Raw genomic sequence first — 16,484 nt, 5'->3', positions numbered from 1 at the left:
GTAAAGCAGTGTTCACATGCATGTCTAGCTAGAATCCTATGTCTAGCCAGACTTCAATGTCTAGGCAATGACCATTTGCAAGCAAAATTCGGACATTGAGTTCTAGAGTCTAGAACTCAAAATCTAGGTAAGCACCCTGTCTAGCGTGCACCGAATTTTTACTTGTGAATGGTCGTTGCCAAGACATTGAAGTCTGGCTAGACACGTGTCTAGATATGGGATTCTAGCTAGACACGCATGTGAACGCTGCTTAATTGTTACATTGGAAAGAGGGTTGAATGAGGAATTAAATAATGGCCATGTTTACTTTTTTGCTTTCTAATTTTTATGTACAAAATTATTTCAAAAATGAATGTAAATGCAGAAAGCTCATTGACCTGCCCTATAGCATGTTCAAGCTCATCTTGTGGGTGTTGTCCAAAAAATGGTTCTGGGGCACAACTCACATGTGAAATTTGAAAACTTGAAGCTGTCACTATTTGTATTCTGAACTTGTCCACTGACTGGTATCACAAAAAAGAGCTTGTATGAAGTTGTCTTTTTATATGATTAATTTAAAAAATAAATTTTCCATAAAATATGTTTTTCAAAGAAAAGTAAAGAACTCCATTAAACCAAAAATGAGCAGAAATAAAATTGAATAATCTACAAATCACAAAATTATCACAAATCACCATCAATAAATCAATGAAACCCAAAACAAACAGGAATTACAATAAATAACCAAGTCAAACGTAAAACGATCAGAAATTAACACGAGTAGTGCTGAAAAACCCCATACCTTCTCAAGACCAGAACATAATTTGCACCTAACGAAAAGACTACAACTTTTTAAACTTTAATAAACCAAAAATTAATAATACTTTAAAGTGCTGCCTATACTTTAAAGTGCTGCTATATATTTTTTTTTGCAGTGCTGCCTATGATATTGCTTATATGCCCTTTTGAAAACCTGCATGCATATAGTCTTTGTTAAATTGAAATGCCCTAAGCATTCCCTAAAGTTTCATCTTAATACCCTTAGCATCACTAGTTACAGTAACTGTAGAAGAAGTATTAAAAGTATACATGTAGTGTCATCCTGCTAGTTCAAAGTCCACCACAACTTACCATGAAAGTTCTAATTTAGTAATATATGCTGCTCCTATATTGCTTTGTCAACCTCTTGACAATCTACATACTCATAGTTTGTTGTGATTTAGTTTAACATCTGCCTATATGTTCCTTGAAAGCTTCAACAAAATTGATTAAGCTTCAAATTAAAGCTTGATACCATCAACCATTCCTGAAGCATTGCTAATTTGTCCTCTTAATAACCTGTGTGGGCATAGTGTGTTTTTATTTAGTTCAAAACAGTTTCAATATTGCCCAAAATTTTTCCTTAATACCCTTGGTTTTAGTAGCAGTGCTAGTAGCACCAGTAGTAGTTGCAATGGAACCTTTTACATTTGAGATGTAGCTTATTTATTTTTCAAATAAAATAAAACATCAAAATAAAAAATAAACCATGGATCCGTCTTGAGTTTATTTATACAGGGAAAACGTGATTTACTTTGGTTTTTAAAATTTTAATTTTAAAATTTTAAAAATAAAATTTAAAAATTTTAAATTTAATTTAAATTTTAATAAAAATAAATTTTAAATTTTATAAAATTTAATAAATATAAAATTTTAATAAAAAATTAAAATTTAATAATAAAATTTTAATTTTAAAAATAAAAATTTTAAAATTTTTCTTTGGTTTTTAAAAAAATTATGGAGTAATTATGACAGCACTACATTTTGCTCAGTGTTGCTATGTTTAATAGTGAAAACAGATAAGTAAAATAATTAGTTAAATTTGATAATGCTATTCATCTGTAAAAATTCAAACACTGACAATATATTGCTGTTCTTAACAATACTATTAAGTTGTTTTTGTACCATATGTTTTAGCTTATTTTTGCCAATTTTTCACCTGCCTTTCTTTTCTTTTGTTTAATTTTGCACCTGCTACTGCCAGACACTGCATAAATGCATATGCAGTTACTTTCCATTAAAAATTAATTCTGGATTTTTACTAATTTGAAAAATATAAATGGTTGTACAAGCTTCCTCTGAATCAATTCATCAATCAGATTTCATTGTCACTGCCCTTGGTATTTTGAAAGATGGTTGTAATTTAGTTGTAAGTAGAATCAAATGTAAAACACTGTTGTCAGCAATTATGCATAGAATGTTCAATGTTAAACTTTACAGAAGAATACCAAATATAGGTACTCTTCTTCATCCTTAAAAAACATGGATGATGTTTGATTTTATAATTTAACAATTTTTCAGTAAAGAAAGTTCAAATCCTTGGTCTGCAAAATGTCGGAAATTCCTGTTTTTTAAATTCGTTGGTTCAATGTCTGGCTGCCTCCAAGGAAGTTTGTACTTGGCTAGAAGATGTCAATAATAAATATCCTGATATTGATTTGTCACATCAACTACTGAAAGTAATCACAAGTAAGTCTTATAAAAAGAACCTATGTCTGGTTATTCAAATGCTTCAGTTAGCCAGTCAATATTCTGGCTTTGATGGAGAACAAACCATTTAGTATTAAATATGACACTACATATTGGCTAATTTAATATGATATTTGGAATTAGATTTTGCCTAAATTCAAAAGAATATAGTCAAGAGGTTAGAGAAGGGATGAAGGATGGGTCAAAACTGGCAGTAAACTTTTTCCTCGAATTTTCTCTACAGTTTATTCACTGAGTAATTTAATTGGCAATAGAATATGCAAAGCTGTTATATAGGCTATTTATATAGCCTGTATAACAGCTTTGTTATATAGGTTATTTATAACAGCTTTGTTATATAGGCTATTTGTACATATCTTTTGTTAAGCATTTGAGCAATATGAAATCAACCAACCAAACATCCCCAAATAAAGCATAAAGGCTTTTTAGTGATTAATTAAAAAGACTTTCCACAAAATAAGTTTATCAAAGAAAAGTAAAGAACTCCATTAAACAAAAAATGAGCAAAAATAAAATCAAATAATCTACCAAGCATGAAACTACCACAAATCAGCATCGATAAATAAATGAAACCCAAAACGAACAGAAATTACAATAAAAAACAGAGTCAAACTCAAAACGAAAAGAAATTAATATAAGTTGGGCTCAAAACCCCCTATGCCTTTCCAAGGCCAGTTACTCGGGAGAATCTTTCCGTGGAGGATGTTTCTTTGGGGTAAGGGACATTTCTATGAAGGGGGCGCCATATTTCCAAGCATTATTTAAAAAACGATCAGAAATAAAATAAATAAAAACAAGTTTTTTCAACTGAAAGTAAGAAGCAACATTAGAACTTAAAATGAACAGAAATTATTACGTATATATGGGGGTTATCCCCCAAGTCAATACCTCGTTCTTTACGCTACAGTTTTTTTTAGTGCTTTCAATACAGCTATCTATTCTAATTAAACGGTCTTTCTGATTCAGGGGTTTGTGAATTAAAAAAAATATCAACTTGTAGCTTAAGGAGCGGGGTATCGACCAAAGGGAGAACCCCCTCATATACGTAATAACATATACGTAATAAAAAAAAATAATACAAAAAAACAAGCAATACGGCTCAATAGTAATCGAAACTTTTAAAAACGGAATTTTGATGTCAATAAATGTATCAAAAGAATGGACTTATAATGCTGATTCTAAATATATGAATTTTATTAAGTTTAGTATTACTCATCAAAGGCTACGAGCCTGAGAAAATTTACCCATTTTTTAAAGAGGGGGGAAACATCCCCTACAAGTGAAAGAATTTTAATAAAAATCACACCGTCAGATTCAGCGTATCAGAAAACCCTATAACATAGGTTTCAAGCTCATATCTGGAAAAATCTGCAACTTTGTATTTTTTGCCAGAAGAAAAATATACGAATATAGAAGTTCGTTACGTAAGATAATTTGTAAATTACGTCAGAACCAAATTTAGAGACAGCCATTTAGCAAAAGAAAAGTAAAATTTTTATGCAAATTTTGTTTACTTATTCAATGACGGCGAGCCAAAATAAAGCTGCATTAACTAAAAAAACGATCAGAAATTAAATAAAAAAAACAAGTTTTTTAAACTGAAAGTAAGAAGCGACATTAAAACTTAAAACGAACAGAAATTATTCCGTATATGAAAGGGCCTGTCCCCTCCTCAACGCCTCGCTGTTTACGCTAAAGTTTGACTCTGTCTCACAACTTTATTTTTTAAAACAATAAAAAACTTTAGCGTAAAGAGCGAGGCGTTGAGAGGGACAGCCCCTTTCATATACGGAATAATTTCTGTTCGTTTTAAGTTTTAATGTCGCTCCTTACTTTCAGTTTAAAAAACTTGTTTTTTTTATTTAATTATATAAGGGTCTTATCATCATTTTTTATACTATATTTGTTTTGTTTTGAACAGTTTTTAAGTTAACAAAAAGAAAGAAATTAACAGTAAATGATAAACAGTAAACTGGGTAAACAGCAAGCAGAATTTACTAATAAAAAATCTTTTTCCATAAAAATGGTTTTTCAACGAAAAGTAAAGAGATAATCTAAACCAAAGACTAGTAAAAATAAAGTCAAATAATATTTTGACCTTAAAACCAAAGCAAATCATTATCAATAAATATATGAAATATTACAGAAAAAAATCAAAACCAAACTTGAAACAAACTGAAACTACTACAAAAAGGAACAGATCTACGAAAGAGACCCATCTCCCTAAACTATGGATGTTTATTTTAGGATAACTGATCGAATTAAACTTTGAATAAGGCTTTATTTTTACATTTTTGTCTATTTCTGGTATGTAAAAGTGCACCTTTTTAATATCTTATCCCCTCCTCTTCTATAGCGATGACCCCTTGATTCTCTACCTAAAAATATGGATTCTATGCCTCTATTATATCCAGGGGCGTCCCGAGACTCATTTCATAGGGGGTGGGGAGATCTTCGCAAATTGTAAATTTTCTAAAGAAATCAAGAATTTTGCTAAATTTCGGGCAATTTGCAAAATTTTTGCCGAAATTTATGCCTTCGGCGAAAATTTTACTGAATGCCACTCCATGACCCCCCCCCCCTCGGGACGGCCCTGATTATATCCAGCTCATTTACCTCAATTTTACACCCCAACTCTTTTTTAGGAGTTAACTGTTCAGATGCAGATTCTTTGGAAGAGTTTGTTGATCCGTCTCCTATCCTCCATGCCTTGCGTCGTCATGGCTGGGTAATTCGCCCCTCTGAAGAACAAGATTGTCATGAGTTATTCCATATCATTGTTTCCTCAGTTGAGGAAGAAATGACAGATTCTATAAAAAAATCAAATGAAGAAATCAAATTGAACATAGATGATCATGTTGATCAATTTCCATTACAGAGAATTAAGCTGGATGGTAATGTAATTGTAAATGATGATCTTCGTGTTGAAGCTGTTAAAGAAGCTCAATGTTGCTCGGATAAAGCTGTTAGATATGGGAACCTTGCAAAGGACGGTAAGATATTAGAAAACGTCCATGGGGTTGGCAATGAAATGGTTAATGATAATGATCAGTGTAATAGAGGTATGGCAGGCTCTGGAGTTCTCTACAGTCCTTTAGATAAAAGTTGTAATGATGATCAGCCTATAAAAGACATGCAGGAAGAAGCCTATGTAGATGCTGGTGAGATCGAAAATGATGATGTTCGATATAATGGAGTTATTGACGATTCTATGGCACCCCAATGTTCTTCAGAAGTAGCTGATAAGCTTGCAAAATGTCGTCAGAAATCAGTAAAAACTGTTCTAAATGAAGCACAGACTCATCATCATCCTAAAGAAGTTGATTTGCATCACAATTCAGCTGTTGAATCTGCAGCACCTGCTCAGTCTATATCAGATCGATGCTATGTGAATAAAAAAGGCGAAAATAAGAATTTGAATATGCTGAAGCGCGTTAGCTTGTTGCAATCACCTTTTAAAGGAGCTGTTGTTAGTCAGCGAACTTGTCTGCAATGTGGATTCAAAGTAAGTCCTGATTTGAACATTTTTCAATGACATTCAAACAAATTTCCTCTAATAAGTTATAACATAGACAAAAGAGCACGTCCCTCTTTTAGAAATCTTGAAAGATGTGTCTTTAGCGTGACGACTTTGCATGGATTTGGACATTTCTATTTGGTTGATGGTTCGGTATTACTGTTTGGTCCTAGGTAGTTGGATTGATGAGTAAGGTTAAAACATCGTTCAAGTGCGCATTTATCTCAATTGCTGGATTAGGATGACAGTCTTTTTCTTCTTCTTCTCTCTCTCTCTCTCTCTCTATTTTTTTTCTCGCCAAGTAATAACCTCTGAAACATTATATAATTTTCAAGCTAGAAAACAGAGTTTGCATTATTTATTTTATCAATTAAATAGATGAAAGAAGTCAAGCTTATAAATGATATTATTCAAAATCTTCTTTTTCATGACTTTACGAGGTCTCTGGATCCAGTTGGAGGTCCATTCTCCTCTTTGGAATTCCAGGAAAACATTAACTGGCTAATGGATTATTCCAACTATGTTCCAAAAAACATCTGCCAGTTGATTACAATCCGCGTGCGTCTAGTAATAATGGCGTCTTTTAGGATTGTTTTTCATCAAACTATAAATTGTGGCTTCCGAATCATGTGAAAGAGAGCAATTAATGAAACTGGCTTTCATATAAGGATCTGGAAGACCTAATTTCCAGAACTTTCAACTACGTTGAAAAAATGGCTATCTCAAAATTTTGATTGGATGTTTTGAATTATCATAGGATAAATTTCATTAATTTTTATTCAATGTAACTTAGTCTTCTTAACATTAATGTTCAAACTTATTTTTGGACCCTTAACTCTCAGAACCAGTAATAATAAAGCTGTAAATAACTCATGAGAGAATTTTCACTATAATGTCCTGTCTTAGATTAGGGATTGTAAGATTTACAATCTTATTATGTAAATCAATTACATGATGATCGTTAAAACATAAAAATAGAAAATTTAAGAATTATTTAAAATTACAGAAATAAGCTTTTAGCTTATTAAAGTCCATAGAGCATATTAAAGTCCATATTAAAGTCCATAGAGCATATTAAAGTCCATATTAAAGTCCAAAGAGCATATTAAAGTCCTTAAACTTGAAAGGAGGATGCACAAAACGCATGTAAGTAATCTTTGTTCAGACTCTAATAACCTTTCTAAAATTTAACGTCCTTACATTTCTTGGGGGAGGGATATCTGGGGGAGGCTCTCAGTTTGTGAATGAAATTATTTCTGTGTGGGAATTATGTAAATGAAATTTACATAATTCTTGAACCGAAGTATCTCAAGCATATTTATTTTTCTATCGGTATTCCATAAATTTACTCTCTTTACGGTACTCTCTTAACCGTTGTCTTGGAGATAAAAGTTGAAGACGAACGATAATTCAATCGTCTTTTGATGTTGTCCAGTCTCCTTGACACTCAGATTAGCTAAAAATCGGAGGTACGTTGGTATATCTGTAAAGATAGAGGCTCAATATGGATCTCCTTCGATGAAAAGACAAATCTTTAAATTCAAAAAGGTATTTCAGTAATTTGGCAAATAACGAAAATAGCAATTTGAATGCCATTTCATTATATTTAATTTTTTCATGGCTAGGAATATGCCAAAATGCAATAGAATATCCAGTTGAAAACACATAACTGATCTTTTGGCGTATACCTTTCACGTCATGGCCATCATCATGATAATTTATTTTTCTTAGAAGCCAAAGCCTAAATCTGAAGCCTAAAGAACCCAGAAGCCTAAATCTGATGGAAGTTGTTCAGACTCTAATAACCTTTCTAAAATTTAACGTCCTTACATTTCTTGGGGGAGGGATATCTGCGTTCCTGTTTGCTAAATTATATACCATGTCATTATATTTAATTTTTTCATGGCTAGGAATATGCCAAAATGCAATAGAATATCTAGTTGAAAACACATAACTGATCTTTTGGCGTATACCTTTCACGTCATGGCCATCATCATGATAATTTATTTTTCTTAGAAGCCAAAGCCTAAATCTGAAGCCTAAAGAACCCAGAAGCCTAAATCTGATGGAAGTTGTCACAGTTTAAATGCAACAAACGTATCCGATTTGTGCTATTATTGCCAATTTTAGGTTGGAGGAAGATTAGCTAACCTTAGGAGCAATGAAAATGAATGAGTAATGACATATATGTAGGTATATAAATTTCATAAAAATATATAATTCATAAATTATAAATTGTGGTGTCATGACAATTATAAATTGTCTATAATTATATAATTATAATTATAAATTGTGATGAAAAATTTTTGTGATGAAAAAATTGTGATGAAAAAAATTTTGATGAAAATTGTGATGAAAAAAAATGACATATATGTAGGTATATAAATTTCATAAAAATATATAATTCATAAATTATAAATTGTGGTGTCATGACAATTATAAATTGTCTATAATTATATAATTATAATTATAAATTGTGATGAAAAATTTTTCATCAAACTATAAATTGTGGCTTCCGAATCATGTGAAAGAGAGCAATTAATGAAACTATAATAGTATCAAATGATATGGGGATCTTCAATTGATGACAATAATTTCTCAGTCTACTCGAACCTTCATCCAATGGTTTTAGATCAAAGAGAACATGTTGTATATTTTGGAAAGTCTGATAGCAATTTCTGCATAGTGGGGTGTGGTGGATTCCCCATTTAAAAATATCAGTATTAAATAAAATAGTTCCAGCTTTTAGCTTATTAAAGTCCATAGAGCATATTAAAGTCCATATTAAAGTCCAAAGAGCATATTAAAGTCCTTAAACTTGAAAGGAGGATGCACAAAACGCATGTAAGTAATCTTTGTTCAGACTCTAATAACCTTTCTAAAATTTAACGTCCTTACTTTTCTTGGGGGAGTGATATCTGCGTTCCTGTTTGCTAAATTATATACCATGTCATTATATTTAATTTTTTCATGGCTAGGAATATGCCAAAATGCAATAGAATATCCAGTTGAAAACACATAACTGATCTTTTGGCGTATACCTTTCACGTCATGGCCATCATCATGATAATTTATTTTTCTTAGAAGCCAAAGCCTAAATCTGAAGCCTAAAGAACCCAGAAGCCTAAATCTGATGGAAGTTGTTCAGACTCTAATAACCTTTCTAAAATTTAACGTCCTTACATTTCTTGGGGGAGGGATATCTGCATTCCTGTTTGCGAATTTATATGCCATTTCATTATATTTAATTTTTTCATGGCTAGGAATATGCCAAAATGCAATAGAATATCTAGTTGAAAACACATAACTGATCTTTTGGCGTATACCTTTCACGTCATGGCCATCATCATGATAATTTATTTTTCTTAGAAGACAAAGCCTAAAGAACCCAGAAGCCTAAATCTGATGGAAGTTGTCACAGTTTAAATGCAACAAACGTATCCGATTTGTGCTATTATTGCCAATTTTAGGTTGGAGGAAGATTAGCTAACCTTAGGAGCAATGAAAATGAATGAGTAATGACATATATGTAGGTATATAAATTTCATAAAAATATATAATTCATAAATTAATCAGAATTATTTTCAATGTCAAGTTGTGTTAAATTATTTTCTAAATGATCAGGGAGCATCAATAATGTTTGTGAAAAATTTGTATGCTTGAAACTTACCCACGAACGTTATCTTCCACGACGTGGTTACGGAGTTTCTTCGCAGCAACGGTTTAACCATTAACGTGCAGCTTGCAGCGGGCCATAATTAGGGTTTTTTAACTCTTTAGTTATCCAAGGATTGTCGCTCTCGCTTACCAAAACTGTTTTAGTGGGGAAATGTTCACGATATGTGTGCAGGAGTAGAAGAGTTAGAGACTCGATATTGATATCTGTTAATGAACAAATTTTGTCAAAGCAAAGGTTCCTATCCATCTCTATTTAGCCTTGTGTAATGTGGCTTTTTCTTATTGGATCGTCATGACTGATGCACTTAATGCAGTTAGGACTAATTTCTCGATTATTTGAACTTCCCACTTCCTTAGAAGATAACAGCTGCTATTTCAGCATTATTTGTGCATGAATGCCAGTTGAATAGCAAAAGTTTATCTTATCTTTGTCAATAGTTTTTACATATCAACATACTTGTAATAAAGAGATGTGTATAATTTGTTTATGAATTTTGTCTTGCAAACTAAGCATTCAATGTTTAATTTTAATTTTATAAAAAACGAAGGTTTTGGGTTTTATTTATTTATTGACAGTGATTTATGTTCCTTTTAAGCTTGAGTTACTATATTACTTTATTTCGGTTCGTCTTTGGTTAATTTTTTTTATTCAACCTTTAATTTTCATTGAAACATTTCTTTTTTGATTTTTTTTTTTTATTTACAACTGAATCAAGCAGTTTTCAATAATTTTTGGGGCCAGGTGGGAGTGAGAGAAAGGTGGAACTTGGGGAGGGCGGCCATCTTCATTGGAAACCGGGTAACCTTTGGAGAGCTTGGTATCTTTATGGCACCTGTTAGGGCTTAAGATAAGGATGGCTTCACGAATATAAAGAATAGACAGTAAAAGTAAAAGTACGTATTGAGCCCCTTTTTGTCATTTGGGGGCTAATTCGCATAAACATTTTACAAAGAATAAGTCGAACCCAACGTTGTATGCAAGAACGTTCCAAGCCATGTTATTGACTTGAATTGTGAGCATCTGGAGCACTTGCTAAGGTGATCCGAATAAAGGTATTGTAGTAAAAAAAAATTGTACTATTTTTCTGTGTATATTAATAGAACTACTTCTTTCGGGATTTGAAATTCTTAGTTTTTCTTATCCTTTGAATCAGTTTTCTAACAAACAGACGGAAAAGTAGGCTGTAGATAACTATTGGCTTTGAATTATGCCTTTTTGGACAGCAAAAATGCATTGATTGCTGAACAAGGGAGAGCTCTCGATTAGAAGGGGATTTATTTTAAGAATCCGGACAATTCTAATATCTTAAAATGAATGTTTAAGCAATAAATCGTTCGGCTCTTTCCTATTTGGCAACTTCTTGACAGCTGAAGAGTTGTCTACATTTGAGATTATAAGACCATTTATGTAATTTTGTCTTGGGCTGCTGAGTATCACTATTAGCAGAAGACAGAATATATCGTTGATGCCGAGTTGGGCGAACAACCTGTGCCTCCCAAGCAAATAAAAGATTACCAGTCATTACTACGTTTTTGATTATTTTCATTTTTGTTCCCACATTCAAGGGCTGTGCAAAAGAAACGAAAGGAAAACTTGAGCTGAGGCAGAACTAAAATGAAGCCCTTGAAATCAGTCTCGCCTTGATTTGACACTAGAATATTAAATGAAATGAAGTCTTTCAGTAGGCCATTTAAAATATCAGCTTTCGCCTCTCTCGAAAAAAGGCACCGATAATGCAATTTCCTTTTTCTATGACAGCATAACTTAAACGTTACGGTGCTTTATGGTTAATGGTGAAACAATTAATGTGGTTTTATCATTTTCAGACCCCGTTTCGATACGATGCCTTTGAAAGTCTTTCACTACCACTCCCTCCACAAGGCATGTTTTACACCGCCATGGGATTTAACATTCAAGACTTAATAAAATCCTATTTCGAACCGGAGTCGGTCGCTGGTGCAGAATGTGAAGGCTGCAAAGGAAAGCCATTTACTAAGCTGATTGGTGAACAGTCCGTAAAGCGTCAATACATTGCAAAGGTAAATGACAATTTTCTTATTGTCTTCATAATTAATATTGCAAATGAGTATGTCAAGGAGAGATCTTAGATAAGAAAGAAGCGCTTTTTTGCTGAATCTGAAGTAGTATTTCCTGCTGTTTGACTATAAGCCTTATTTTTTGGCTTTGTTGGGAAATAGGCCAATATTTTTATTCTCAGTTGTCAAAATTTTACATTTTGGAAGATATCTCAAGATTATATGCCATATGCCATGTGCAAGTAGCAATATGCCATGGCTACTTGCCATCCCCTTAATCGACATTTGTTTCAAGCCGTTCTGGGTAGTGAACGACAAGTGGCTCAACCTTGGCAGTAGTAACTGAAACTCTAATAGACGGGATATTATAACATATGTGTGTCAAAAGAGCCTGCCGGAACATATGTGTCAAACTGTCAAGCATGATATATGTTTAAAAAAAATCTGTGTTTAATGCTCATTACATTATATGAAATTGTTAAATTTAAACTTATTCACCAATGTCTATTTGCATAAGAATTTTGTGTAATTTTAGAAAAAGGATAAAAAATTCTAAAATGGGGTGGGAATTTGATGAGAATCACAAATCATTTCAAAATTAGCGTTTGGAGGGTAAGGGGGTGTGGCAACCCTATTTGATCATTTTTACAATTAATGATTTTGTTATTCTTACGGATTTTTTTTATTCTTAAGTTCGACTTACTATATTGCTTATCTTCCTATTCATTTTGTGGATATGGCTCTTTACTTTTCGGTGAAACACTTTTTTATGTAGAAGGTCTTTTCTAAGTTGATGAAAATAAAAGGTGAAGTTAGTGTTCAAATTATTGGGATGGGACAGCCGCCATCTAGACTAATCGCCCTTCTACGCCTTAGTTTCGATATTTCAAGGATTGTATAGACTATAATTATAGAAAACAGTTCAATGAACCTTCTATCGGTATACATAAGCTTAAATTTATCATAAAAATTAGAGCAAGATGGAAGTCGTTCCTCCTCCCCCTTGTAGCGAGGATAAGTCTGGATATGATACAAAGCAGACGCTGAAGTGTGGATGAAATTGGTTATTTTTTAGTCTAATTATTTGAGTCTCATTATACATCGTAAAAATCGAAAAATGCTAAGTTTCATACTTGCTTCAAAAATGGTGGGAATTCAGAATTTGTTATAGTCTAAGTCATACAAAAATTCTGATTTTGAGAAAATGGGTTCATGGCCCTTTTATCTCCCTCCCTCCCTCATCCAGGTATTACTACTACTACTACTAACAACTCATCGCAGCACCAAGCCGCCTGAGGCCAACACAGCTACGCACGCTCCTCCTCCACCCCAATCTATTCAAAGCCGCCCTTTTTACACCCGTCCACGAAGTTCCCATTTCCTTTAAATCTTTCTTTATGACGTCCTCCCAACCCAGACGGGGACAACCTGTTTTCCGTTTAACCCTAGATGGTTGGCCTAAAAGGACAATCTTCGGCAGTCTGTCATCCTTCATTCGAAGAACTTGCCCTAGCCATCTCAACCTTTCTTTCATTATAGCCTTAGAAAGCGGGATTGAACCACATTTTTCGTACAGCCTATTGTTTGAAATACGGTCAGTCAGCCGGGTACCCAGAACAATCCTTAAGCAATTTCTCTGGAAAACATCTAGCAAATCTTCATCCGCTTTTCGGAGCGTCCATGCTTCAGAGCCATATTTGACCACTGTCATCACTGTAGCTTCTAAGATTCTAATCTTGGTTTGCAGACTTATCTTCTTATCCTTCATACTTTTTTTATCTGTGAAAAAACACCCTGTATCTTGTATATTCTATTTTGAGCATCTTCACTGATCCCACTATGTCGACTAATGATCCTACACATTTAAGTGAAGCTTTCCACCTGATCACTCCTCGAATCACTCACCTTCACCTTGTCATATTCACTTATGCCTAGCCTTAGTGACTTAGTCTTCCTAACATTAATTTTCAAACCAATGCTAGCACCCTGAACTCGCAAAACCTCTAAAACTTCATTCATTTTGCTCACACTTTCATCTAGGATGCTTAAATCATCAGCATAATCCAAGTCCAGGAGACTTTTTCCTCCCCATTTGATTCCGTGGTCTCCCATTGCCTTTCCTGTGCTCCTTAAGACAAAGTCCATCAAAATAATCCATATAAAGGGGATAGAACACAATCCTGCTTAACTCCTGATTTAATGCAAAACCAGCTGCTAACCTCATTTCCTACCTTAACCGCAGCAGTGTTATTCTCGTACATAGCACTAATCACTTTAATGTATTTGTCTGGTATACCATACAAGGATAAAACCTTTACTAAAGCTCTTCTATCAATAGAATTGAACGCTTGCTCATAATCTATAAAACTGAGTACCAAAGGTGTTTGACAACTCAGGCACTTCTCAATTTTTGACCTAAGAGTGAAAATTTGGTCGACACGTCTTCTACTTTTTCTAAAACCACGCTGCTCTTCTATTTGTCTACATCATCTCGCAGTCTGAACAGTATCTTATTACTATGTAATGTGCGACCTATAGAGACCAGACTATTACCTCGATAATTACCACACTCACTCTTATTACCTTTCTTATACAGTGGCTTAATTAAGGTTTTCCTAAAATCGTTAGGTACTTCCCCTTTTCAAAAATCATATTCATAATCTCCAATAACTTATTTCTAACCTCAGAGCCACCATATTTAAGAAACTCATTTACTACCCTATCAGCACCTGGAGCCTTATTATTCCTTAATCCTTTTAGTACTGTTTCTAATTCCTCCTCACAAAACAAATCTTCCTTCACATCCAAGGTATCACAAACTTTTTCATTTTCCTCTATATTTTTTCCTGCAACTCTATCTCGGTTAAGCAAATTCTCAAAATGTTCGGCCCATCTCGCTTTAGCTTTTGTCTTATCGCTAATTGCCACCCCATTCCTATCTTTAACTGGGACAAGTCCTGATTGACTACTACCTCTCAATTTGTTAACGTGCCAGTACAATATTTTACTATTATGCCGTCTAGCTGCATCTTCTAAATCCTCGGCAATTTTATCCATAGCCTCAACTTCACATCTCCTTAGTTCATATTTCAATGCTTTCTCCACTTTCTTTACATTTCTTTTGTTTTCATGCGATCCATCACTCAGATAATTCTTGTACAAGTCCTTTCTCCTTTCTATTAAACTTAAAGCTTTTTCACTAATATTCTTAGCTACAGTTCTAGCTTTCTTCCCTAATACACCTTCAGCAACTTCACAAATTATTTTTCTAAAATTATTCCAACCATCTTCCACATTTTCAAATTTTAAACTCTCAAGTTTAGTATTCAACTGTTCCTGGAAAGTTTCTCACAAATTCTCATCCTGGAGTCTACTAACATCATAACTTCCCGGGAGGTACTTACCCTTCCGATATTTCAGCTTTAAATTAACCCTTGAAAATACTAGATGGTGATCTTTACTTTTAACATCAATAACAGCACTCCTATATACCCTAGTATCTTGTATTGATCCTGCCAGTCTTCGATTTACTATAACATAATCAATAAGGTTTGCTGTCTTACCATCACGTGAATACCATGTTAGCTTATGAGCCATTTTATGACCAAACACCGTATTGGTTATAACTAATTGCAAAAGTCTGTATCCATTACTGTTTTCTTTTCCTACACCAAATTTACCTAAGCTGGGATACCATCTATCCATATTTCTACCAACCTGGGCGTTAAAATATCCCAGCAATAACATCATATTTCTACGTGGGACCTTGTCTATTTGATCCTGTAACTGTAAGTAGAATTCGTCTGAGTCACTAGTATCTCCATCAGTCGGTTCTACAGGGGCGTATACTACTATAACTGATACCTTGAACTTACTAGTCATAAAATGAGCAATTAGTATTCTATTATTAATACCTTCATAGCCTAAACAAGACTTAGCAGCTTCCTTATTCATCATGAGCCCTACTCCCTGTCTATGTAACCCATCCTTCCTGCCTGAGTAAACAAATTCTATATCACCTAATTTCATGCTTCCTACCCCTTGGATATGAGTTTCTGAAACTCCTAATAGATCCAGTTCGAATCGTCTGAATTCATCAGTCAAAATGTCGATACGATAGTCATTTTTTAATGTTTTAACATTCCAAGTTCCAATTTTCATGTTCTTTAAATCATTGAAATTATTTTCGCCTCAGGAAAAGCAATGATGCCAGATACCAGTGCAGGACGGAAATCACATATCTTCTCAAGTCTACACCGAAGTGCTTAAGCCGGCTTAGAACCGGACAGCAAGAAGTCCCTGGGACCTCCAAGAATGGAGGCTTTGTGCAATCCTGGGCACATCTTGGTCACAACATGGTTTTCAGCGCTTGGCGATGCTCTTCTATCAACAAGAGTCGAAATCCTGCACAGACAATCTCAAGCCTATTACCTCCGACTCATTATATATTCATGCCTACAAATATTATGCTACTACGGGGAGGCAACCCGTAATAGATAAATTAGCTAGGAAGAGGTTTTTCAGCCCAAAAACGCCCACCAAAACAAACAAAGCCCAGAAAAATCATCCATTCATCCGAATCCCGTGCAAATGCTGTGTCGTTTACTAGGCTAAAATTTCCTCGAGGGGTACCACTTCTCAAGTGGGAATAGAGTTCACGACAAGGTAACAAGTCTTGTAGGTAGCCCGAAAAGTTCGAGGAGCCCTTTGCGGAGGCCGTTGTCCATAGATCTGGATCTTACGC

General features: G+C 33.9%; 1 protein-coding gene across 1 annotated transcript in view; it reads left to right on the top strand.

The window, feature by feature from the left end:
- The window catches only part of LOC148948132 (ubiquitin carboxyl-terminal hydrolase 30 homolog), a 42,654-nt gene that overhangs the window by 6,779 nt on the left and 19,391 nt on the right, over positions 1 to 16,484 (top strand). Inside the window, exons 2-4 of the mRNA XM_089095201.1 lie at positions 2,320 to 2,487; positions 5,154 to 6,013; positions 11,531 to 11,743. Of these exons, the coding sequence (XP_088951327.1) occupies positions 2,320 to 2,487; positions 5,154 to 6,013; positions 11,531 to 11,743 (1,241 nt within the window). The remainder of the gene's footprint in view (positions 1 to 2,319; positions 2,488 to 5,153; positions 6,014 to 11,530; positions 11,744 to 16,484) is intronic.

The sequence above is a fragment of the Artemia sp. Qi Xiang Cuo genome, chromosome 10 (assembly GCF_049724085.1).
Source record: "Artemia sp. Qi Xiang Cuo chromosome 10, ASM4972408v1, whole genome shotgun sequence".
NCBI classification, from domain to species: Eukaryota; Metazoa; Arthropoda; class Branchiopoda; order Anostraca; family Artemiidae; genus Artemia; species Artemia sp. Qi Xiang Cuo.
The sequence above is the reverse complement of the archived record's forward strand: the minus strand, read 5'-3'. Positions and strand labels throughout refer to the sequence as shown.